The 25,876-nt window shown below is 39.1% G+C and overlaps 1 protein-coding gene across 3 annotated transcripts; it reads left to right on the top strand.

Moving 5' to 3' along the window:
• The first annotated feature begins 1,561 nt into the window (after positions 1-1,561).
• On the top strand, positions 1,562-25,272 carry LOC110049468 (uncharacterized). 3 transcript variants are annotated; one of them, XM_089298719.1, is made up of 30 exons: positions 1,562-1,731; positions 1,850-1,883; positions 6,433-6,819; positions 7,294-7,473; positions 10,327-10,419; positions 10,930-11,024; positions 11,807-12,035; positions 12,459-12,833; positions 13,182-13,264; positions 13,668-13,853; positions 14,328-14,408; positions 14,608-14,710; positions 15,026-15,175; positions 15,461-15,542; positions 16,064-16,172; positions 16,590-16,639; positions 16,886-16,997; positions 17,243-17,346; positions 18,090-18,192; positions 19,628-19,781; positions 20,155-20,221; positions 20,384-20,450; positions 20,616-20,704; positions 21,354-21,480; positions 21,764-21,805; positions 22,431-22,511; positions 23,460-23,535; positions 23,829-23,884; positions 24,557-24,676; positions 25,021-25,272. In XM_089298719.1, exons 1-30 carry the CDS (start codon positions 1,681-1,683, stop codon positions 25,075-25,077), a joined length of 3,543 nt encoding a protein of 1,180 aa, XP_089154845.1. In that variant the 5' UTR covers positions 1,562-1,680; the 3' UTR covers positions 25,078-25,272. The 3 variants fall into 3 exon arrangements, with proteins under 3 accessions (XP_089154845.1, XP_089154844.1, XP_089154846.1); XM_089298718.1 differs by having other exon boundaries at positions 23,457-23,535; XM_089298720.1 differs by lacking the exon at positions 10,327-10,419 and having other exon boundaries at positions 23,457-23,535.
• The last annotated feature ends 604 nt before the right edge of the window (positions 25,273-25,876 follow it).

Genomic DNA, 25,876 nt, shown 5'->3' with positions numbered 1-25,876 from the left:
CATGGCGGTCAACGAGAATCACCATGAAGAATGAGCTCGAGTGTAAATATCCTCTGCACGAAACAAAGACGCCACTCACCGCAGAAAAAGGCGGTTCATTCTAAGGATTTTTCTCCATTTGTCGCTTTCGCTGATGCAACGAAACTGGGAACAAAATGTCGCCTTCTTCTTTCAGTGACTGATAAGTAGTACAGCGCATGTCATGCATGGCAAATACACTCAGTGACGCTGGCGTTTCCTGCCAATTCTGCCATTTTGCTTTCTGAATCGCGTCTTCTGATTCGTGCATGAACTTGTAAACATCTAGTAGTTAAAATGATTTATGCGTTCGATTTCGCTCATGTGAAATTCGACGTTTATAACAAAAACAGTCAAACTTTTGTCAGCTTGACTGACCATGCTACGGCAAAAGCCGCATTTAGTTCAAATCTGTCGAATTTCGTTGATTTAAACGTCGCTGAGTTTCATATGTATTTTAACTGTGAATTAGATTCGGCACGCATGAAATGCTACTTTGAAACTTGAAACTTGTCACCGTTTGTTCATATCTTTCTATGAGCCCTTTCTTACTGACAAGGTTACTTAACAAGCCCCCAGAGTAACAATTTCCATATATGCCTCTTGTCCTTTCAGTTGCTTACAGGCAAACATAGCCTTCACTTCGTCTCGCCGCTCAGTCTTACTCACCTTAATAACTGCATTTACAACTCGTAAACCCGAAGTATAGGGGTTTTGCTCACAACAGAAAATTACCTTTTACCACAATTTTGAGGACAATAGCCATAATGCCATCTCTCCCGTCCCTATCCCCCCCAAACAATGATACATTTATCACAGTCAAAGCTGCAGGGAAAATTACCAGTTCTCCTTAATTAATTAGTAATATTTAGCACTGTTTGTGAACGGTCCGTGGAACAAAAAGGTCTCCCTCAGAGGCCTGTCACAAGACAAATACATCAAAGCAAACATCATATTTTTTTTACAATTGGAGGCAAAATTAAAGGTAACTTTTGTTTGAATTGCCGCAGTTTAAGCCCTCAGGTTAAATATATCACAGTTGTGTAATACCAACTTTCATGGCATATTCGATTCTTGATAACATCAGCAAAAGGAATTAAGATAGCGTACTCTATTTGAAAAGAAAACAGATTTGCCAGAAAGCCTTTTCATCGTTTGCTTTGTTTAATTATGTAAGTAGAGCCGATGACGCCAGCGGAAAATGTGTTATAGACTTTTGCAGGCAAAATAAACATTATCAATTTTCACTTTCAAAACTGTCTAATTGCTGTATATTTGCTTTCCCTCACGGCTTAATTTGTCACATTTCAAGCCAGGTTATTCGTTTCTCTTGAAATTCATCGGAGGAGTCGCGGGACAATAATTTTAGTTTTTAATAACCTAATCCCGAAGGAAAAATCTATTAAATTTGGCATCTTAAGAGTCAGATTAAAATATTCCGCCAAATTTGCATGTTGTATAAAGGCATTGATCAAAGCTTAAAAATTGACTCACCTGCACTTGTTTGCATTGTCGTCATGGGAGACTTACAAAATACGACGAATGTTCTCAGTTACTTCACCATCTGCAACCAGAATTCGTTTATTATCAGTCGCGTAGAACATTATCTTTTCATGTTGCTCGTAATATCAAGCAAAGATCTTTGATCATACCATTTCGAGAATGAGCCCTATCTCGACTGTCATATTGTGGAAGTTCGTCGTATTGTTAAAGGTGATTTTCTGTGTAGATTCACTTGCAGGGTTTGGGTTGGTCTGTGCCGAGTTATGAGGCAGGCTTGTGAACTTCTCGAACCTTGTTTGATTCATTTGTTTTGTTCCTTTCTTTATAGGCCGCCCAATTTTCCACAGAGCAGTTTGCAAACAGTAAGTAGAGACATTCTATTTCTTCATAAAGTGCCAGCAGTAGCTCTTAAATCCTTGTTTTCTCAGTCTAAGAGGAAAATATAAGATTTTTCTAACTGCTCTTTCTCCTATTTCAACAAATAGACATTCAGTGAAATAGCTAAGTTAGATAAAGAAATTGAACTCAAATAAGGTTTCCTCCCTTTTCCCTCACCCCTTAATAATATTTTTGTCTGCCATTTTCGAAAACAATACCCCTACTTAAAATTAAAACAAGGAAAGACCATGTTGACTCAAATATGATCAAAATCTTTCATCTGTCAACAGTGTCCCTTTTGTTGTGAAAATTCTTTGAAATAAACAATCTCACTTTTTACGGAATCCTCCTAAACACGTTAGTTTATCAAAAGCCGACAAGCTTTTTACACCTAATATTCTGCGCAATTGACATTTTGGTCCACAAATTTGATGCACTGTTTAGTTTGTGTGAAGGAAAACGTTGTCATTAATGACAGGAGGAATGATTGACGCCATACTAGTGACCAACAAGATAAGTCAAGTTTAATTTGCAAGCGATTTTAATTACCATCTTCAAAAACTAACCGGAGTGGCACAATATACCCGCGGTGCATAATCGTTTCCACCTATTTGAATAATAGTTTTATGCACTTTCGCCCCCGTAGCGCAGTCGGTCAAAAAGATAATTCTCTCTCTTACGTATATTCAGCAGTGATTTCTTTTTTTTTTTTTTTTTTCAATAATCAACAACTTAAAGTGGCATCTACGTGGGTTTGTAATGCTCGGGTACTTTGCACACCGACTGCCATATGACGGCGTTTCTCATAATTTGGAGAGCGAATCTTCGCGCAGGATATCGTTTTGAAATTGCTTCTGTTAGTTCGAAACTTTTTAATAGTTATTCGTGAAATGCCATTAAAAAAAGGAAAATAAGTAGATTGAGGCATATTTTATTTGCACAATCCATCTAAAAAAGGCCTTTATCAATCTCTTAGTAAAGCCTGCGATCAGGCGAGTTTTTTTGAGCCTCCGGTCTGATCAGTGTGCGAAGGCGATAGGTTCGACTATTATGTTTTTATCATCATCCCTCGCAGTGTATTTTCTTGTGTATTGTTGCATATGTATGTAGCACGGCTGACCCCAATAGCTGTTACTACAGTTATCAGCGCTTTATCATAAAAACGAGGCGATAGGGTCAATTCTGGTTTGTATTGACCCACCCGCCTCGTTTGCATGCCTTTTTAAACAAAAAAATATTGGACCGCAGACTCAACTGTAATAATGTTTTGCGAAACCTCATCTTATAGACACGGTTGAAATAAGTATAGTACTAAAAAGCAAGGTTTCAGCAGCAGGAAACTCAAGGTTTCTTTTACTTTGTTAAGGACTTAAGTAAGCAAAGCAATGTATTCCAGAGTACTGAGACGCAATCATACGGTTTTTTTTTTCATTATCCTTTTAGTTGCCTCTTTTACGCAACATTTTCTCTAAAAAGCAAAACGTTTTCTTTTAATGTCAATAAACATTTTAGCAATCTATAAGTTATCACGATGGTAAGACCAAATTCCTTTTTACGTATAAAAAGCGCATTTTACTTGATGAAACACTATTCAGGTAAAGAACTATTCTGCAAAAAAAAGGCGCATTTGTTCATACTAAAATAAACGGCACGCAATGCATGCAGAAGCGATGCCATTTAATTGCCATGGTTTGGACTTGAAATAGACCTCATCAGCTGGGAATTGTTAGATTTATTTTTGCACTCCTTCTGTCTAGAAGTATAGAGTCAAACTGAAAGAAATGAATTACAATTACTTTGAGGCTCTGTGCCGTAATTGTCGTAATTGACCTTGAACTAATACAAAAGTACAAATTGAAAATTATGTCATAATTCTACTTACAATTCTTGTAATCTTTTCCCGGCCGTGAACCTTCCGCAAGTTACGATACTTTCTCTGATACTTTCTTAGTGAAATAACGTTCCCGCTTATAGAGGCATGTGTCCCCATGGACCTTACATAATCCCGCAAGGACTTATATAACTTCGTGCAAAACATGCCATTTCCAAAATTCTGTCTAGAAAGTTCGAAAATAAACAAACAAACGGAGCTTAAACCACCCTCGTACCCAGCGTCTTCGTTCCCTTTGACCAGCTCGTTTCGTCAAGACAGCATGCGCAGTAACGCAGTAAGGAACGACGACTCAAGGTACGAGATTAATTTACCCACAGAGAACACAGCGGTCAAACGTCTGCGGATGTGCGAGCTATGGGGCAACTAAAGGCGGCCAAAATATTTTCATAACCTTGTTCTTTTCGTGGGTCATCGGCATCCTATAAATGACATTGTCCTCGTTATTTATGTATTTGTTTGTGTTTTAGCTTGTACAACGAGAGCTAAGAGAAATAAGAGTTAAAAATTGTTCTACCTTCTGCTTGTTGCAGGTCTTTCCTTTCCGCGGTTTGTATTTTCCGTGCTTCTTGAATTTTTTGTCCGCCTCGACTTTGCATTTAGTGCACCAGTTTGTCCAAGGTTTGTAGTTTGGAAAAGATTTTCCCACCTGGTCAAAGACCTGGTACAGGCGGTTTGGGATCGGTATTTTGGCCAGCCAGGCCCCCATGACGATGGACATGAACATCGTTTGTAGTTCGATTCATCTCGTTCCTGTGCTCCAGACAAATCCAGGATGCGGACGGAATCCTCCCAGTCCTTGCCAAGATTTTTCCAGCTCGTCTTACACCGAATCAGTGTAATTGTCTTTTTCTTCTCCAGTTTTTTCTCTTTTTACACACCGCTTGTCGTCCTTTTCCGGCGTCACGCATCGTGTGATTAATAAAAACAAACGAATGTATACTACGCCGTCGGCTGGTAGCATGACACTGGTTTTCAAGACTTATAAACTTTTTTGGTAAAGCTTAAAACAAAATGGTAAATCAACAGAATACCGGTAACTTTGTGCCTGAGAAGTCTTAAGTTTTCCTTTTACCTACTTTCTTTTCCTTCTACAGATTTCTATGAACTTTTCATTTTTGTTTTCGTAAATTTTGCGTGACACCGGTTGTTTTCCATGTTTTCCTTTAAATTTTTGCGCTGGAAATTGGCGCGCGGCTGCCAAAAATGCACCCATTTGCGCATGCCCGACGTTTGACCGCTGTGTTCCCACAGAGGGTTACCGGGATTGCACGTTTGCGACATGAAAGATATAGAATACCATTCTGATAATAATCATTACATTATCGGCCCAAAGCTGAAAAGGACTCATCATCGCTCCCTTTTGTTAGACTTTTTCTTTTTAGACGTTTTCTTTCCCGAGGATACTTCTTTTTAATATTTTTACTTTACAAAATGTTATTGTTATTGTTGTTGTTTTTTTTTTATTCTTATTTTTTATTCCTGCGTTTTTTATGTCTATTTTTTTTCATTTTTTACTCTTGTTTGTTATTTAATTGTTTTTATTTTTTTTTATTTTAATTCTTATTTTATATATTTTTTTAAATAAAAGAAGAATTTCTGGCTGATTTTCATATGATAACAATGGGCCACCATACCTCCAGTCCCGATACCTGCGTTTAACAACTGGAAATCTAACCAACACTTTGTCGATGCTACAACCTGCAGATAGCTGATAGCTGATAGCTGATAGCTGACCTTTTTGTTACACTGTTGTCCGTTGCTTTCTGGTATCTCTATTGGTTTGACAGCGAACTTCTTCAATGCTCTTCTTTACAAATATTTCAGTCCCCAGATGAGTTTAGCTCAAATATTTCAGTGCCCCTACAGTACTCATACAGTACTCTAACGGTGCTCATTCAATTCACTTCAAGACAGGCAAAGGTTCGGCCTACACAGCCCTCACAAATACGTAAATTTAATGTGGACCCTGGACCTATCGCGTGTGCGACTTCCTTGTCGATCGAAAGTTGTATGTATGCACGATATGTTCTTATAATGAGTTTATCCTTGAGCACAAATTTATCCGATACTGGATAAAGCACAATCCTCACTCAAAATCTTTGTTTACATGCTGAAATTAAAGGCTCTCTGTGGATCCTACAAAACGACGGCCGCAAAAGACAAGTTTCTCACTCTCCGAAACCAAATATGGCGAATTTTTGGTGCGTCTTATTTTTTAGCTCCCAGAGTGCATTTCGCTTCCACCGAGGGATAAATCGTGCTCGACATGAGCGCAGCGCGAAAAAATTGCGAAATCACTATCCAAAGGAATGCTGCGCGCCAGAATTAAGCGACGATTACGTCATCGCTTAAAAAGAGTCAAGAAATCTAAAATGTAATAATAAGGTCCCTATCTGAAGTTTGTTACTTATCTCCTACTGACAATCTGAACAACAATAAGTCAAAAAATTTTAAACTCCGAGGTCAGTGTTGGTTGAAATGATGCACGTGAATTCTTAGTTCTCCCAGATCTCTCAAACCGTTAGGATTTTACGCTTTCCTTTACATTTCATTAAAACTGTGTCTAGCATGATACTGGCCACTACTGGAAATCTTAAATCACTAAGCAAACTTATTTGTATCGTTTATCCCACGTCTAGCTGGACAGTTGACTTTAGAACCTGGAGAAACCCTTCTTATAAACACAAGTGAACCGTCCGCGTCAGTTATAGATAACAAAGGGAACAGAACAGATTTGCTCCTGTTGGCGGAATCTAACCACTCCTTTATTAATCAGCTTGGAGACTCACGCGAATGGAAATATGGCGTCGCGCGGCTCGTGTTTGTCAAGGATATCATCTTAAATTCCAACTCTACCGTGAATATATCCGGCGAAAATGCTTTATCTGTCGAATCACTTGAAGGAAATATAGTTCTTAAAACTATGATCGATTTATCATGTGCAGCGACTGAGCTGGACGGAAAATGTGTTGGAGGATACATGCCCATCGGCAAACCCAAAGACTGGTTAGCACCTGTAATACCAGGTAAGCCGGTGCAGTCATTTAGATTTATTCTAATAAACCAACTAGCTCTGTTCAAAAGTTGACTCGCTGGGAATGAACTGCCCTCTGAGTCTAACCTACTCTACAGCTGCCTCACTTTGTAGACCTGCGCGAAAGGCTAACTTACAAGCGTACTCTAGTAGCCATCTGTGCGGTTGCACAGCCATAGTATTTGCGTATTAGGGAGACGTCTGGGTTCGAGGCTTCTGTGGTACATTGCTTGGTACATATAGTTCCTACTGATATAACATTTAAGATTAAACAACCACAGGTTATTTCAAACAACGTTCACACGTGAACGTCTTTCTGTGCTTGACCTTTTCACGTCCAAAGAGCTCCCAAGTTCGAGTGAAAACTGCAACGACGCGAGAGTGGAATCAGGGTTTATCTGAACGAGAACTGGACAAGCTACACATCAATTAAGATTTGACAGTATCCTTTTTGTGTTTGTTAAAGGAAATGGACCGGGTGGCACGAGCGAAAATTACCTGATGTATTGGTACTCGCAATGCATTGGTGGAAGTGGCCACGGTGGCAAGGGTGGATACCCTGCGTTTCAGGATGTCCAGGTTAAAGGCTACAGTGGTTTGGAGTATGGAAAGAAAGACACTCACGTTCTACTTGGAGGCAGTTCAGGTACAGACTCTAACTATAGTGCGTAGATCTCTGTTGGTGTGTCGTTAAGCAAATAAGAAGTAAGTAGATATAAAAAATAAAAGAACAAACTAAATGAAACTGAAATAAGCAAACGAATTCAATATTGTAAATTGAGCATAACCCTGTTAAAAATCCCAACTGGCAGAAGGCTGACCAGTTGGTTACAGTAAAACCCGCGTGGACGAACCTATATAGTGGTTTAAGAACCTGCTGGAAGAAATTTTCCTTTTTAATACTGACAGATATAAGAACCTGTTTAGCCAAGCAACATCAAGCAGTTGAGGGGAAACGTTAAATTATGTAACCAAGGAACGTGATTTTGATATCGCAACTTTATATTACAAGAAAATATCGAGGAAAAGGTTGTTGTTATTCATCGTGGTAGATGCAATAATAAAGTGTATTATTGTTTGTCTCACGATGTAGTCACTTGAGATGTAGATCGCGACGTTTCGACTGCTTACTGCTAGTCTTCTTCAGGCGACAAGGTCCACTGATTGCACGGTATCATTTATATCACAAAGGTCGGCTGTGATTGGTGCATTTCGATCCTCCTATTGTTCCATTGTTCCGGCGAGTAGCTGTTCCCTCCGTGGTCCGCTGTTGTGTTGTCCGATGTAGACTTTGCCGCATTCACAGGGAATCCTGTAGACAACACCATCTTGTTTAGCCGGGTTGACGGTGTCCTTTGGTCGCACTAAGTGTGACCGGAGTGTCGCGTCGGACTTAAAGACGGTGCGAATGCCTTGTTGTTCTAGGCAGTGGCGGAGAGACTCCGAAACTCCTTGGACATAAGGTAAAACGGCGGTGGATTTAAATTCCGCGACAGGCTCTCTTCTTGGGGTTGTTCGTGCCTTTGTGATCTTCTGTACAAAAGAGGAGGGATATCCGTTAGAAACAAGTACAGATGACAGACGTTTCTTCTCTCCAGCGATTACTGATGATTTGGTGACGAGACGTTTAGCCCGGTCGTACAGACACTTCACAATCCCGCGCTTTACTGACTGAGGGTGGTGTGAATCATACGCTAGGTAATGATCATTATGTGTTGGTTTCCTGTAGACACTGGTGGTAGGGCGGCCATCAGGTTCTCTGTAAACTGACGTGTCGAGAAAGGCGATCTTGTTGTTGTTCTCGATCTCCATGGTGAAACGGATTGATGGTTGTTGACTGTTCAGGTGTTGCAGGAAGACGTCAACTCTATCCCGATCCAGGATGGTGAAAGTATCATCTACGTAGCGTTTCCAGATCTTAGGCTTGCAAGGTGCGGACTCTATTGCTTGTTCTTCAAATATCTACAAGTAGAGATTAGCAATAACCGCGGATACACTGCTCCCCATGGCTGTGCCGTCTCGTTGTTCGTAAATCGATCCGTTGTACTGGAAGTACGTAGATCTTAATACGAAATTCAAGAGGTCCGCGATTTGAACTGGTGTAAGTGTCGTGCGGTCAGCCAGGCCTGCGTCGTTCTCCATTTTTTGTAGCGCGGCTTGTACGGCGCCCTCGATCGGTACGTTGGTAAACAGTGACTCTACGTCGAAAGACACCATGATCTCGTGGTCCTGGATCTCTTCACTGGCGATGGTGGAGGCGAAGTCAGTTGAGTTCTTCACTGTGAAGTTCGAGTTACCTGCAAGAGGAGATAATACGTCAGCCAAGAAAGCAGACAGGTCGTATGCAAAGGTGTTGACACACGATACAATTGGCCGAAGCGGTGTGTCGGTCTTGTGGATCTTCGGCAAACCATAGATCCTAGGTGGTTGTTTGTGTCGGGGTCTGATCTTATTATAAACCGCCTCTGATATGTGTCCACTCCGTTTCAGGGTTAGCAGCTTCTCAGATAGCTTCCGGGTCAAGCGGTCTGTCGGATCTTTGTTGAGCAGCTGGTACGGTCCGGAATCAATTAGGGTGAAGTCTTATGTGAGTGCGGCAAAGTCTACATCGGGGAAACAGGGAGATCTATGCAGGAGAGGATCAAAGAACACGACAGGGATATACGACTCGCCCGTACCCAGACCTCCGCCGTTTCTGAACACACCCACGAGACCGGCCACTATCCTATCTGGAATGAGGTCAAGTTTATTGATCGAGATCCTCACTGGTACACACGTAAGGTCAAGGAAGCTATTCACATAAGACTTCACCCTAACAACATCAACAGGGATAGTGGAATTGAAATTCCTGAAGCATGGAATCGACGATCAAGAAACACAACAACAGGAGAACGGTACAACAGCGGACCACTGAGGGAACAGCTACTCGCCGGAACAATGGAACAATAGGAGGATCGAAATGCACCAATCACAGCCGACCTTTGTGATATCAATGATACCGTGCAATCAGTCGACCTTATCGCCTGAAGAAGACTAGCTGTAAGCAGTCGAAACGTCGCGATCTACATCTCAAGTGACTACATCGTGAGACAAACGATAATACATTTTATTATTACAAGATAGATACACAATATTCAAGGACTAAACCCACGTTTATCTATTTTGTGGTAACATCAACAGCTATATATCTTACGTAGAAATTAAGAACCTAATTAAGAATCTACTTGGCCTAAATTGCCAATAGTTACCCCAAAATGCAACAACCTATGAAGTCAGACTTAAAAAAAAGTGTTGGTTCTTACACGCGCGGATTTGCACTGTATTTACAAAACGTAGTAGAGTTTGGGAACATCAAACACAGATCCATCTATTCGCAAGGTCGAGAATTCGCACTCGGGACCCCCGTGTTACAAATCCAGCGCCCTAATCAGTAGGCCACACTATTTGCTAAGTATAGCAGTTTTTCTACGTAGTGTTTTTATATTTTCATCTGTTACAGGTTCTTATCTGAAATCTATTGAAACAATTACAAAACCTGGCCATGGTGGTGGGGCTATTCAGTTTGTGGCCAGAAGGGGATCGATAGAGATTGGTATTTACCATTTGAGTTTATTAAGAATCAGTTAAGCTTTGATTTGTAGCTTTTTAACACGTTTTTCAGTCCAACATTATTGAATTAACTAGTCCTGTACGTTGAGAGATTCTTGTAGATGCGCGTAATAGGATTAGTTTCAGTTTAGTATAGTATTATCGCACACTATTTACAGAAAAACAACTTAACGTAAGATGGTTTACAATGATATAGGAAAAATAAATACAGATAGAAATTAACTATAAGAAACAATATTTAATTGTGTACAGTGACCAAAGTAGCCAATGAGCTTTCGATTCGTCGGATGAGTAATGGTTCTAACCAATTCATCGCATGTCCCTCAGTTCCCCCGTTAGGATTCAATACATCGATGCTACGCCGACATGTTAAACTTAACGGAACATTCATCCCTTATGCCACAGCATTCTTAGAACTAACAATAGAAACGTGTCGCATAATCAAATAGTATTTATGGTATATTGAAACGCATCATTTTGTACTCGATCACAGAGTCAAAAATCAAAGCTAATGCACAGCAAACACAAGGGAATTTCGAAATTTACAGTGGCAGCTCAGGAGGGCTAATCCGCCTAGAGGCAAACGAGGTAGGTTTCCTCAGAGTTTTTCATTTATATTAACGTCATCCATGGTCTGATCTAAGAAAAGAGGTTTCTAAGAGTTGTAATTGTTTTAGCTATAATTTCTTTTTTGTAAGAATCTGTTTGTTCATTTGTTAGTCATCGATATAAATAAACTTAGCTATCGCGTAATACGCTTAGCTGCACTTATCCTAGCTAGTGAATCTGTTAGAATTAAGAGGGGCAGCATGAAGAGTAAGGGGGTTTATCCCTCTTGTAGGCCTTGTTCCAAAGGTAATGCCTCTTATGTTATGTAGATCCTGTGAAACGGAAGCTGCCCACGTTGACAGTGCAAGATGCTTTTAGTGCATTTACATCCTCCAGGAAAACATTCACGTAAAGCTTATGAGCACATGGTGTTATCGAAGACAAACTGGGTACCATGTCTAAAAATAAATTGAGAGCTAGGGATTACATTGGTATATTCCTATATATTGGGGATGAACTCTCGTACACCCTTGATCCTCTCTTGGTGAGGATGCAGACAAACGATGCCGGAGACTGATAGATCGAGATGAATCAATAGCTGTAACATAACAAAATAAATAAATAAATTGCAATTTAGGGAGAATATCGTCAAAATAGCTCGTCCATGTCTCTGTTTATCGAACAATTTGCAGTATTTTGACTCTAGCCATGTTTCTCTCCCAAACCCGGTTATTTGACACTTGATAGACCAACGTGTTGTCTTCGTCGGTGGTTACTTTTTTAAAGTGCTTATATTTTATCTTGAAATTGATCAACCAAAGGTCCAAGTCAAAAATGGCGGGTCACTAGAAGTAAATGGTGCTCATGCGGGACAAACAGGTCATACGCAAGCTAACTGGACTTCAGGCTCAGCGGGAGGTGCAGGAGGCATTGTACATATCCTGGCCAGTGGAGTATTCCTATCGTCTGGCTCGATCTCACTAAAGCCCGGGAATTCTACAGGCTGTACAAACGTAGATAGGGCATCTCCAGGATTTTTGTCGATTAGAGGTTTGTTAGAAACTAGCATTAAATACCATGTGACAAAATCAAATGCTATTATTTTTAAAATACACACGCATTATCGTTAAAACAAAACAGGATGACCTTACCACAAGAGACCATGATCATCGTCTCTTGACTTCAACCATATCTATAATTGCCTTGCCCTGCCTTAATGAACGTCAACTAATCTTTATTAGTCTCCGCCAGCAGAAATGGCACGTCATCAATACATTTTAGACTTATGGCTTGCGTGGCTTGGCTTGGCTTGCCTTGCCTTGCCTTATGTTACCTTGCCTTGCCTTGGAATTCGAAGAGATGATAAATCGAGCAGCATTGAGATATACCTATTGAGGTTAAGCCATGTTGTTCCACAATTGCAAAGAGATTGAATTTAATGAACCAAGGCATTGTTATCGTTTTTTGTTGCAGATCATTCGGGCCATCACAGCATGTCCTGGAATAATGATACGGTCTTTCCAATCAACCCTGAAGGATTTTCTTGGCCTAGCGCAAGCTCCAAAACAGTTTCGCTTCCCCCGGAGTCTAGTACATTCATTGTCGCTTTAATCCAGCCATCACTTACTCCAACCAAAACTGGTTCCAGCACATTTCCAATTGCTTCTTTTTCTACGACAGAGGAACTTATTATAGCTGCCAGTTATAGTTCAGATTTCCCTCGACAAACTATGTTAGAATCACATAGTGCAGTGTACACATCGTCTGTCGCCGATCTCACTTCAAACCAACTTAGACAATTTGCCACTGATGTTAGTCATTACTCAACTGCTACAAAACTTCCAACTGGTAAGAACACGAATGATCAGGTTTAATGCAGCAATGATCATAACGCGCCCTCCATATCATAGCACGCGCCTTTAAGCGTCATTCCATTGTTACCACACTGAGGGTGGTGATTCGTGAACGGCCATAATTTTTTTCCCGTGAGATGTGAAATTTTCTCTCGTGAATCGTGATTTCGTCGGAATTTTCTAAAATAATTTTCTGCGAAATGAGAAATAAACGTTTAAATTCGTCGGGAACCGTTATTTTGATTTGATTAGTTATGTCTTCTATAATTTTCGACACGAATCATTAGTGACTTGCCTAATAACTGATGAAAGTGTATAATGGTACATGTTCATTTATCTCTAGATCTAACTGTTGTAACATCTGCCTCTCCCGTTGACACTGCGTCAGAATGGGAAGAACTGTTGAAGAACGTAACATTCCTTAAGGTAATGCATAAAATGATGTTGTCATGTCTCGATTTCAATCTCTTTATCATAAACATGGAAGAGTCCAATAATTGAAAAGTGCTTAAATACAAAAGTTATTGAGGAATTTAACTCTTTGACTTAGTTTTTAGAAGTGCAAAAGCGAACGTCTCCATCAATTTCATAGACTCCATAGGGAGACACTGATACAGTCGGTCGACCCCGGTAATTCGAACTTGGTTAATACGAATTTCTCGTTTTTTGGGAACTCAAAACAATTTCCCTTGGATTTGTTCTTCAGTCATTTATTATATCGGCTATTTCGAATTATTTTTCGATTCCCCTGAGTGTTCGAAATAACGGGATTCAACTGCACAATGTTTGGTATAGTCTACAGTGTACATCTCCAACCTTATTTTCATAGATTACCATGGGAACCTCGCACAACAACTTCTGGATAGAGGACATTCAGAAGCTTGCACAGCGATTCCAGACACTTGTAGAGAAAGAAACTCTTATGGAAGAGTCTGTAGAACGGTTTCTACAAATCCTTAACGAATTTAGCATCATAGTTAACATAATACCTGGCGAGCATCAAGAAACTATGAAGGTAAGCTAAGAATATTTTCCTATTTTTAGTAAACATAATCAGATACATTCTCTAGGAGTGATGCTTTCACGAGTGATACTTTCAGGAGTGATTCTGAACCAGGACTGAAAAGCTTACCGAGCTGTTTTAGTATGTTTATATAAAACACTGGATCCATGGGGAGTGGTCGATGGGTTTGCGTTAGTCACATATCAGTAGGGATGATTCACTACGGTATCAGAAGCAATAGATCAAAAGAAAAAAGCAGTGAAGGCTTCGGTGAAACGCAACTGCCGCGTATTTTGGTTGATCAACTATCTGTATAATAGTTCATCGGTCAATTGTCTCGCTTGAACGTTCATGGTTATTAGTAAAGTAAAATTTCCATAAGTGAAAGCAAAGTCAGTTTACTTTAGTTGTCGTGAAAAAATTTCAAAATTCTGTCTTTTTGAAATGATGTTTGATCTCAAAGCTCATGAACTGTTTGTCTTAAAGAGCGTGGCTGCCTCACTGATGACAACGGCAGAATTCAGCTTTGAAATGAAGAACGAAGATGAATGGAAAACAACAGACAAGGTCGTGTAACAAACTGTTTGTCAGTTCATTAATGCAGTGTTTTTGCAGAGCTCAATATAAAATGAAATGTGTGAGTAGTCGGCTTCCTTGGACGTCCCTTGTCCTTCCAGCCTTGATTGGTTCATTGTTATAACCCCCCTATACATTGTAGCCCGAGAAGCATTTTCTCAGTTACCGTTGTCGCTTTTTCCGTGACCAGCTCCCCACTGTGTTGCGTATAGTGGAAAACATCACACTGGCACTTGGGAAAACTACCACCGAAAATCAACAGTTCAAGTTTGAGCATTACTCCCAGAGGACTGGTAAGTATGCATTTTAAATGTGTTTTCCTATATCACCTTCAGTTTGATCCAACATGCGACACACAGCTCCCATGAGCTATAACTGCTAGAAGCAAGTAGCGTTAATTTGGCCCGTTTTTACTCAGTAGCCCTTGACTTAATAGTCACATTTATCTCATCCGTAAATCCTAGCTAAGTAAGAATCGTCGGATTCCTATCCAGGGCCTAGACTACCCAGGCTATTCCAGTTATAGTTGCTAGTTTAAGACAGTATGAGGATGGGCCACTGTAAAGAGAGTCTAATGTAAAGCAGCTGACACAGCCTTATGTTTCCAGTCGTTCAAGTTGTAACTTTTAAAAATAATGGAGACAGCAAGACCACGACACACTTCATGCTACCAGACATCACAAGAACAAATCTGACTGTTTGGGAAGATATACGGGATGCTGTATTGATACCATTAGATGGACAGCAAACTTTCAAAGGTAAGGTACCGAGGTGTTGTATATATTAAGCTTTATGGAGTACACGAGTAACATACCGCAGCAATCATGTTTTGTGTTGTTCACTCAGTGGCTGTACAAAATTACGGAGAAGGAAAACAAAAAGGGCTACACGCTTACGATTTTCAAATTTACTTGTAACGAGACAACGTCAGCGTATTTATATATTTATATCCATAGAACTGATTCAAGGATATTGATTGAGTTAAACTTAGTTCTCATATTTTAAAACAACTCAAACACACCCAAAATTTCCGTTTATTTTAGACGAATTCACAGTGTCCATAATAATACACAGAAATATCAGCAACATTCTACCAACTGGTTTTACTGAACGTACGGAAGAACAGTAAGTTGCTTATGATATTTTTTAAATATAAGTGTGTTCTCACTAGCTAAAATGCACCTGCATCATTGTCGAATTTTAGAAGAAACGTTATGAATTAGATGTTGTCGTCTTTGAATCGATAGGATTACTCAGTGCACTTCCTGATCTGACCACTGTTGGATGTTATCAAAATAAATATCGACAAAGACATTAAAAGTATGCCGTAATATTTCAGATAAAGGTCGCGTTCATTTGGAATAAAATCTTTCATCCCTGACCAGTTTTGGTTCAGTTGATCATTTGGTTGAGAGGCGGAGACTGCTAAAGGGAGACAACCAATAACCAATAACCAATAACCAATAACCAATAACCAATAACCGTCGACCACTAATTTTACGGTGTATGTAAGCCAAGACAGATAATTCCTTTTCCAGTATTACTTGTAAAGATTTCTCAAGCGTAATTGGGATATGACATCCCTAATTTTCACTCGCAAGACGAAACTACAAAAGATCATGAGGTTAATTATTCCTTTTTTCCAGAGACAATGATTTTAAGGTGGCATCTCACATCATCTCCTGTTCTATACTTTACAATTCTCGTTTGGTAACAAATATGACGTCCCCGGTTGAGCTGCATTTCCATCACCCGGTAGGTTATTTTACATTGCTATCTTTTTTTTTCAACAATGACAGCTATTTTGGAACAAATATTATGTCTTGACCGTTTGCTGTGATTAGAGACAGTTGGAGCGAGTTAAATAAAAGTGAAATTGTAGTGAAAAGTATAAGGTATGTATTTTATTATTTTGTGATATTTATAGTGATAATAAAAATAGTAATAATAATAACAATAATAATAGTAATAATAATAATAACTTTATTACCGTGTCAATTACACCTAGCAGTGGAGAATCCTCACTGCTAATAGGGGACACCTAACTAGAACTATTTAAAAATAACATACAGAAAAGTCCTGTAAGAGAAATTACGAAGAATTTGACTATTACTGTTTGTTTGTTTCGTAATCGATGTGCATAACAAAAGCTGTCTTCTTTTACCATTGTAGGATAAAAGAAGTTTTCGTTCTCTCTGTGTATTTTGGGATCCTCGAGTTAGGTATGCCGGATGACTGATGAACTAAAGTAATGCAAAAGTCAGTGCACACTTGTTATCTTAAATGCAACGAAATTTTAAAGCATAAATTAAGCATTCATCAAATCAGTAACGTGGATGTCTTCAGTAGCAGGAACATAGGCGTAAACATTAAGTTGTCAAAGCAGTTTCATTAATTTTGTTTAACTTTAATTACGAGAGCTGGCTTAAGCAATAACCTGAGTGTGGGTTTGTTAACTGTCATTGCAGTGCTTGGTCTACCGATGGTGTGAGGACCCTGCAAGTCAACAAGACACACACTAGTTGTCATTCAACTCACTTGACAAGCTTTGCCATTCTTACACAATTCAAAGAAGTTAAGGTAAATGAAATTCTGAAAATAATTTACAATAGTATACTTGTCAAACTAATTTTTGGTTAGTAGAAAACGAGAAAACAGCCAGCCAAGTACGACTCGATAAAATCAATCAACTGAAAAAAGATTTCAGATAAAGAAATAGTTGTCGTAGTAGAGGCATGATGTTGATGTGAAGGGGTATCTTTTCAAGCTCAGTCTATCGAGATGCTCTGAACAGTGTTTTATACATGTATTAACCTTTTTTGAAGATTCCTGAAGACAATGAATTAGCCCTCAGTATTATAACATACATCGGCTGCGGACTTTCCATTGCCTGCCTGTTTGTGACCCTACTCGTTTATCTCGCATTTGAGTGAGTATCTTTCATTCTGTCTAACTTTAAGGACACGAAGTGTGGGATCAAAAAGTTGATTTAGTATCAAACTTTGATAATGAAACTAGCGTCTCTTTGCAATATATTGCAAGATTATTTACACTTTCATGTGAAAAAAAACACAAATTTAACTAACCTGTACTATGAGGCACGAATAAATGCACCCCGAAAGACGCCTGTATCTGTAAGTGCTAAGTAGCACATGAACTTTTTCAGTTCACATTAATACCTTTATTATGCCATTTTTGTCGCCCAAGGTAAAGGTGAGATGAATCGAGCGTCAGACAACGCAAGAGGACTAAACAGTTATCATATATGTTTCATCTCTGTCCGTTTTTTTCACTCTTACCCAACTCAAATAATTAACAATTATTCACCGAAGTGGAGGTGAATAGTGGTGGATATTAACCGAGCCGCGAAGCGGCAAGGTAAATATTCATCACTTTCACCGACACTGAGGTGAATAATTGTTTTAGGATATACCACCCAAGCTGAATAATTAGCGGACCAAAACGTTATTTGATGTGTGACAAGCGGTCGGAAATTTTAAAATCTCTCGCGCCGGCTGTTCAGAGGTGAATAGCACTTGCTAATCACCTTCGAGTTAACCAATCAGAGCGCGCGAAAAGCACTATTCACTTGTGGGGTATATACTAATACGGCTTACAAGTTACGTATTTGCGAAATTAGATTTGAAAGTTAGTTTCTTTTCTTTCCTGTAGAACTCTTTCTTCTGAAAGACATAAAATACATATGAGCTTAGCCTTTGCCCTGCTGCTGGCCCAGTCTTTGTTTCTGTCTGGCATTAAAGCCACAAGATACAAGGTACTACATTAACTTTGTCTTTGGGTTACAAGTAATCACTTTAAGTATAAAGACAGTTTGGGGTAATACAATCTTTGTGTTACAAAAGTTGGCAGATAAACATTGCTCTGGTTGTTGTACATAAACAGATTTAACCGTGTCTGAGATAGGAAAAATTAAACAATTCAATGTATGGCAAACAAATAGAGCCATTTACACGAGAAAGATAATCCGCGGCTTACACAAGCCGCTGATTAAATAAGACGTGAACTTGCCGCATAAACGGTACATTTTAGCCAGTTCACGTCTTACACAAGCTCGGCTTAAATAAGCCGCGGCTTCTGTAATTGTAAGACGCGAATCTACTCGTATAAATCGTATCGCGGCTTGTTTGCGGCTTACGTAAGTCGCGAACTCACACTGCGCAAGCGCAAGCTCGCCCAATTCCGATCTGGAAAAAAAAAAATGGCTGCGATAGTTGATGCCTCATCCGTGGTCTCGTCCGCAAGAGGAGCACAGGCCAAAACAAGAAATTCCTGGCGATATACAGAAGCGTTGGCAACCCTTCGTGATTTACCGTGAAAGTTCCTTGCTTGCCGATAAAAGGACCAAGTCGTTCGCACAGTTTTTGGAACGATTCACGAGAAACCCTGAAGTTTTGCCTGAATTCTCGGCTAAAATGTAAGATGTAGATCTATCTCCTGCACATTCCGCTCCCACCATTCTTAATCGCGCTCGTCCAGCTTGTCTCGGCTTTCGTTCAAATTTTTTCAGAAACTCTAAAAATTTCATTTAGAAGCCGTAGTGCAAAATACTTAACTGAAGCTTTCGTTTTCTTCGCGAAGAAGCCTGCCGTCTCGTTTCGTTGCTCCTGGTTGCTCGTTGACTGGACCACGATTGCTATGACAACGAACACCGAAGCGAAGCATTAGTCGCAAATAAGCAAGGGTTGCCTACTTCGCAGGTGTTCCAGTCGTTATTGTTGTTCGTTCATATTTTTTCAGAGGCTCAAAAAATTTCATTTAGAAGCCGTAGTGCAAAATACTTAACTGAAGCTTTCGTTTTCTTCGCGAAGAAGCCTGCCGTCTCGTTTCGTTGCTCCTGGTTGCTCGTTGACTGGACCACGATTGCTATGACAACGAACACCGAAGCGAAGCATTAGTCACAAATAAGCCGTGAACCGTTTATACGAGCTCTTCGCGTCTTGTATAAGCCACGCTCGTATAAATGGTCAAGTTCACGTCTTATTTAATCCGCGGCTTGTGTAAGCCGCGGATTATTTTTCTCGTATAAATGGCCTTAATGTTACGTCAGTCTTCTAGATTCGAAGTTAGCCTTAGCATTGATGATCCACCGAAATTATCATGTACGTTAATTGTTTTTCTCTGTACATGGTGGCTGAGGTTTGTATCATGCAAACTTCTAATATTTTACTTCGAAATATGTACTTTTTTAGATCCTTTGCCGTGTTATAGCAGTAGGCCTGCACTATTTGTTCTCAGCGGCTTTCACTTGGATGTGTATAGAAGGGTTCCATCTTTATGTCATGATCGTTAGCGTGTTCAGCGCTGACAGCGTGAGAATGAAATACTACTACTTGATTGGATGGGGTAAGTAAGTCTTTCTTTTTCTAATTTGTTCAATGGATTATCTCCGAGTTTTGACAAACAACGAACCTTTGATGACACCTCGACTCTTTGATGAATTGACCACAATCGACATAGCGATGTTCAAACGTAGTAATCAAAACCCTAACCCTAACTTAGAAACTGAATTTTTTTTTTAGTAAGTAATAGCTCCAACAAACATTTAATGAAAAGCGGATGAAATTTTGAACGACACAGGCCAAGTTCAAGACATTAAGACCACCTTAGACAAAAAAAAGAAAATGATATATGTTGGTTACCCCTGCGTCTACAAGACAGTGGGGTAAGTTTAAATACGTCTGTAGACTTGTGTTGCAAAGGTTTGCCTACTTCGCAGGTGTTCCAGTCGTTATTGTTGGAGTGGCAGCTTCAATTCACCCAACAGGATATGGCACAAGCAAAGTGTAAGTATGTCATTTACAAGCAGTCCAAAGTATTCAGAAAACACTTCCTTTAGAATAAGCTTTTCTTTCTTCAATTCCCCATCAACGGAGGGATTTCAGTGATTGCAGACTAAAACTGTTTTGTTTACAGAGTAAATATATTTCTTCTTCCCTTTCCATCAGATGTTGGCTTTCGACAGAAGACCACTTTATTTGGGTATTTCTGGCGCCAGTTGTGGCTGTAATTGTGGTGAGCAAAGATCCGTTTTTGTGTCTAGCACCATGAGTAGAAAAAACATTCGTTTCCACAAATGTGTGTATGTTTTATTTAAAAAATTTAATGATAAACTTTTTTGACGCCGTTTTACATTCAAGAAGCTTCAAAGTAACACAAAATTCTGTTATTCACATTTAGATCAACTTAATTGTCCTCGCTGCAGTTATGAAAGTGGTAACTGATTCCGCGTCAGCAACATTGACGCAAGCAGACTATGGACACGTCAAGTAAGTCAGAATTATACAGTAACTATTTTTATTGAAGACTCAAAAGGATTTAAACTGATTATGTGGCCTTTTCCATGGTTTCATTAGTTTAACTTAGTTTTCCGTCTGAAAATCATAACTGTTCCACTTGGCACAAAATATGTTAGAATATAGAATTTAGATAATATACATTTACCTACACTAGTGTCATACCGTGCACCTTCGGCTGAGCAAGACTGCTGTCAATGCAATTAGCTAAGCCCTCGTATTTCAACAGTCGTACGCCGTCAGAAGTTTTAACTTGTTGTCGACTGATTCCCTGTCCTAGTGTTCCGCTTGGTGTTTTATCAGTTGTTTGCTGCCTAAGAAAAAACCAGCGTCTCTAAGGACGTCATTTGCAAATTTGTAATTACGACTGAAATAGAAAACTTTATGACAAAACCCAGCTGCGGCTGTTCTTACCTCTTAGTTTTCTTAAAATAAAGAAAACTGTTACTTGAAAGTTGTGGGTTATTTTGCTGCATAATACTATCAAAGCCCAATTCTTCTGAAAGAATTCCTTCCTTGTTTATTTGAGCTGTTTGTTATCAGACTATATCTCTCTAGCTTACTCACGCCAGAAGCAATAATTTGTAAACTATTATGGTACTTACTTTATTGTTTCCTACAGGGCTGGAACGAAAAGCGTAGCAGTGTTATTGCCTCTACTTGGAGTTTCCTGGGCGTTTGGGCTTCTGACTATAAACAAAAAGACGATAGCTTTTCAGTACATATTTGCCATTGCTAATAGCTTCCAGGTAACAATTATTTTTCTTCACGATAGATATGGAAAAATGCTGTTCATATGTAACATGTTCAGAAAGCGTTCACAATCCTTTTCTTCAAAGAATTGCAAAAGTCGCCAAGCTCTTTTTTTCCTTGAAAGTAGATACAAGTATAATCAAATCCACATTGACGTCTTAAATTAGCGGCCTTGAGCAGTTCAATTACATGTATATAACAAACTTTTGGTAACTGTTAAAAATAAAAAAAAAATCACTTCACGTTAACTTAGACATTGTTAATTTCAATTATTTCTAGGGAGTGTTTATCTTCTTGGCTCACTGTGTGGGAAGCAGCGATGTAAGGGGCAATATTATTTCGTTTTATATTTGTTCTTTTAGTGTTGGTGTACACATCGAGTAGTCCCTCTTTCGCTTAGTCCGTCGCGCGTTACGCGAAAGAAAACTGCGAGAAAAAAAATGGCCGTGCGAAATACTGGAGGCGAGGAGCGCGCGCTCCTCGCCCCCGGGATTTCGCGCGGCCATTTTTTACTCGCAGTTTTCTTTCGCGTCACGCATGACGGACTAAGCGAAAGAGGGACTACTTGTAGTCTAGTTTATTTTTTATTTTATTTTTAACTATTTATATTTATTTGCCATAAAAAAGAAACAAAGAAATTACAAGTATTAGTATGGAAAAAAATAATGAAAAAATGGCGAGGGAACCTAATAAAAACCACGGGGCTTGTAAACTTAGGTTCCTTCCCAAGAAATACAAGATGAGATCAGATCACTAAAACTATATATCATTATAGTAACTGACGTATTGACAAGCCATATTTGCACGCTTTACAGAATAAGTAATTGCAGATAATACATGTAGCAAGAAAAATACAATGCTTATGCTAATGACAGCAGAAACAACAATATTCTATTGTGGCATCTTTCGCTGTTTACGTTTTACAGTTCGCCTTATTTTGTTACAGGTCCGCTCGGCATTCAAACGGATGAGGCAAAGACAGCTGCTGTCTCGTGGTTCCGACAATGCATCGTCTATTGCAGCTTCAGTAAGTTGGCCAGAATACAGAGGCTTCACTTTGCATGCACACACTAAACTCTCTTCCGTTCGAAAGACATCTGATTTATTTGGACAATCTCCATACTCGCAAGCTGTGTAGAGATCCATGAAGTGTTTGCGATTGAGTGGGTGTTAGTCAGATTAGAATTATCGCCCGTACGTAAACTCCCCGAGATCCGAAACCAATCTTTGTGGAAGTACTGACGTCATCTTCTTGGAGGTTTTTGGGTCGAAAATGAGAGTTCTCTCCACTGATGAGGAAAGTTTAACGCTAGAAGAGAGGAAGTGCCTCATGTGGTATATCAAACACGATAGGCCGTGTTTCACCGCATTTTCAAAGAGTAAGAAGAGAGTTGAAAATACAACGCGCAGCGGAGTATTTTTGACGAACTTCTGTGTCTGGAAATGCAGCCAAACACTGTCTTGAGTGTTTGATATATTCTCTTAATCAAAATTAAAAATTACGAGGAAACGGAGAAATAAAATTGTAAAAATCTATGCTAATTAAGATCGGATATCCAAACATCGTCACGGTCATAATCTCTTTTGTTTACACTTAATCAAATATTAATGAGTTTGAGAACAGTAGATAATTTTTTTCCCCCTATCAGATGCACCCACGCTACGACTGAAATGATTTTCTTGCTTTTTGTCTGTTTTTCTCCTTGCTTTTTTTTCCTGTAAATAGGAATACATTTACCTAGAAATGTATGTAGACCGTTATCTGAAATTGCTGAATGAATTTCTCGTTTTTGCCATATAAAGAAACTTTGTCGTATATTTTATATTGTCGTATACATTGTTTTTATAAATATCAGTCGTAATCAACGATATGGAAAATTCAATTCGATCATAGCATATTCGATATATCTAAGATATCTAAGAGATACCAACTGAGGTTATATTACGTGATAATGCTTGCTTGTACGTGCAGCAGGTGAACTTGGCTGGCTCAACAGCTAACAATGCAAAGCAAGATAACACAGAATTTAAAAGTGCTAAGAAACTTCAAGGTACGCAGTTACTTGATTCTACTGTAATTTACATTGTCCACTATACATAAAATACTGAAAATAACGGACCAGCAATAACGCATACTAGTTGATGAATTTAGTTATCAGCCACGCTATGGACGAATCTCTTCAGTCGCGCACACTGAACAGAGGATCTACTTAAAGGGTGGTCTTTCTATCGTTTAATGATTTGCTTATGTTTAGCACAAGTCTGTTGATCATAAAAATCAGATGTGAGATCAAACACATTAATGTACACTAAGGTGCGTGTGTGTGTGTGTTTTTTTTTACAGAGAAGATGCGATTTTCCTTACGCAGCGTTCCCAACACTAAAGTGGTTAAAGTGAAAGTAGGTTATGTCTTCTTTATGACATTCAAATTATGCTCCAACGAATGTAAAAAGATAATTAAACAAATTGTATATTAGAGTCAGCAATGCTCCAACATATAAGGAAAAATTAGAATCATTTAGAGTGACTTCAAATACCCTATTTGAAATATGTGATATACATAATTATTATATGGCTAGCTCTGTGAGGGAGCAAGATGAATCAAATCCTGCGCTGTTATTGGCTACCCGAGCGGGCAAGATGGAGCTATCTTGCCCGCTCGGGACTACCCGCCGTGTCCCGCAAGAAAAATTTCCCCGAAAGCCCTATAAGAAATCTTTTGTTGACCAAGCTTGTTCGGTCAAGATGGCTGGATATTGGCCTCGTTCTGTTTTGCGGGTTTATGGACCTCGACTCCGTCTAAGTAAGTAAGTAAGTAACCTTTATTTAAACACGATAAGTAATTAAGCTTGCAGCTTGTGGGGTCGTGTATAAATAAACAATAACGAATAATTACAAAATAAGAATTAAAAAAAAATTTACAATGTAAGATGTAATCTCTCGGTCCATAAACACGCAAAAAAAGAACTTGGCCAATATCCAGCCATCTTGACCTCACACTTGGTCAATAATCCATACTTCTTTAAATATAACTACAATGACTCGGTAATGTCTCAATTATATGTCGTTAGGCAACGAAAGACAGATTTGAGGCAGCCCATTTACAAATAAGCAGAACATATCAGATGCCGCGCACGGAAAACCTTCGAGTCAAAGATTGCTACGAAATGCCATTTCTCAATTGTCCACAGGTAAACCGTGATAAAATAACTAAGAAAACTTGTGCTAAATTGCAATTTACATCAACTAATTACTTCTGCTGTGATTTTTTTTTTTTCACTTCCAGTCTCTCTTTCAACATCCACAGGTCTGAAAAACGGAATCAATAGTAACTTTATATGATTTTATTCTTTTACAACAGGAAGTAAAATGCAAAAGTATGAAATCTATAAAAACTATCAAGTGATAAAATGATTTAACACTTAAGGTTAATCACGTGCCCCGCGACAATGAGAAACAAGTCAACCTTGTGCTAGTGGAGGATGGAGTTTTGAAATTAGGAAGTCGATGGTTTTTTTTATTTCTTGTCCCACAGGAAGTTATTTCGCGGACACACTCTCCTAATCGAAGACGTTCGTCCAAGCCAATGTAGTCAGCAATATGCTCGTCAAGAGGGACATTCATTTCATGCAGCAAACTAATCCGCGAAGAAGATCAGTCATTTACATTAGAGAATCACATCGCTTTTATATACTTTGTGTATATATAATTTTTTCTTTTTCTTTTTTTCTTTTTTTTTTGCTTTTATAGCTATAGTAATTAATAAACGGACGAGTTTCTTTTGTTATGGGGTTGTTAAATTGTTCACGTAAATTCCCAAATGATTGTCAGTAAAATACCGAAATTAAAACTGGCAACCTCTATTAACGGCCACCTTTTGGTCGTTCCGATTAGGGTTTTCCATTGTCTTCACCCTTATTAAGCGGCCACCCAAAATTTACAACCTGTAGCTTGCCTTTTTTCGGAAAAGGCGATAACAGATAAGAGTCCGGAATAGAAAGGAACGCCTGGTAAAAACATTCAAACATACGTTTATCATGATTGTCTTGGCGTTATTCCATGTTCTCTATCAAGTTAACTCGATGGTGATAAATATTCAAAATACACCAACCCCTTTTAAATGGCCTCCTCCAATTTTCCCGAGGGTGGCCGCATCCAGAGAACTTCTTGTTGGAGATAAGTTTGCAGTACTAAAACTCTGAACCTGGGACACTGAGTTTTCCTTGATTCAGCTTTTTTGAGATATTAGAGTATTAGGGTATAAGGGTATTAGGGTGTTACGGTATCAGGGTTTTAGGGCATTTATATAATTAGGTGTTAGGGCGTTAGGGTATTAGGGTATTAGGGTATTAGGGTAATAGGGCATTGGGGTATTAGGGTATGAAGGCATT

This window comes from Orbicella faveolata, unplaced genomic scaffold (assembly GCF_042242905.1).
Source record: "Orbicella faveolata isolate gen_17 unplaced genomic scaffold, um_ofav_v1 contig_3, whole genome shotgun sequence".
NCBI lineage: Eukaryota > Metazoa > Cnidaria > Anthozoa > Scleractinia > Merulinidae > Orbicella > Orbicella faveolata.
This window is presented reverse-complemented; position numbering and strand designations above follow the sequence as displayed.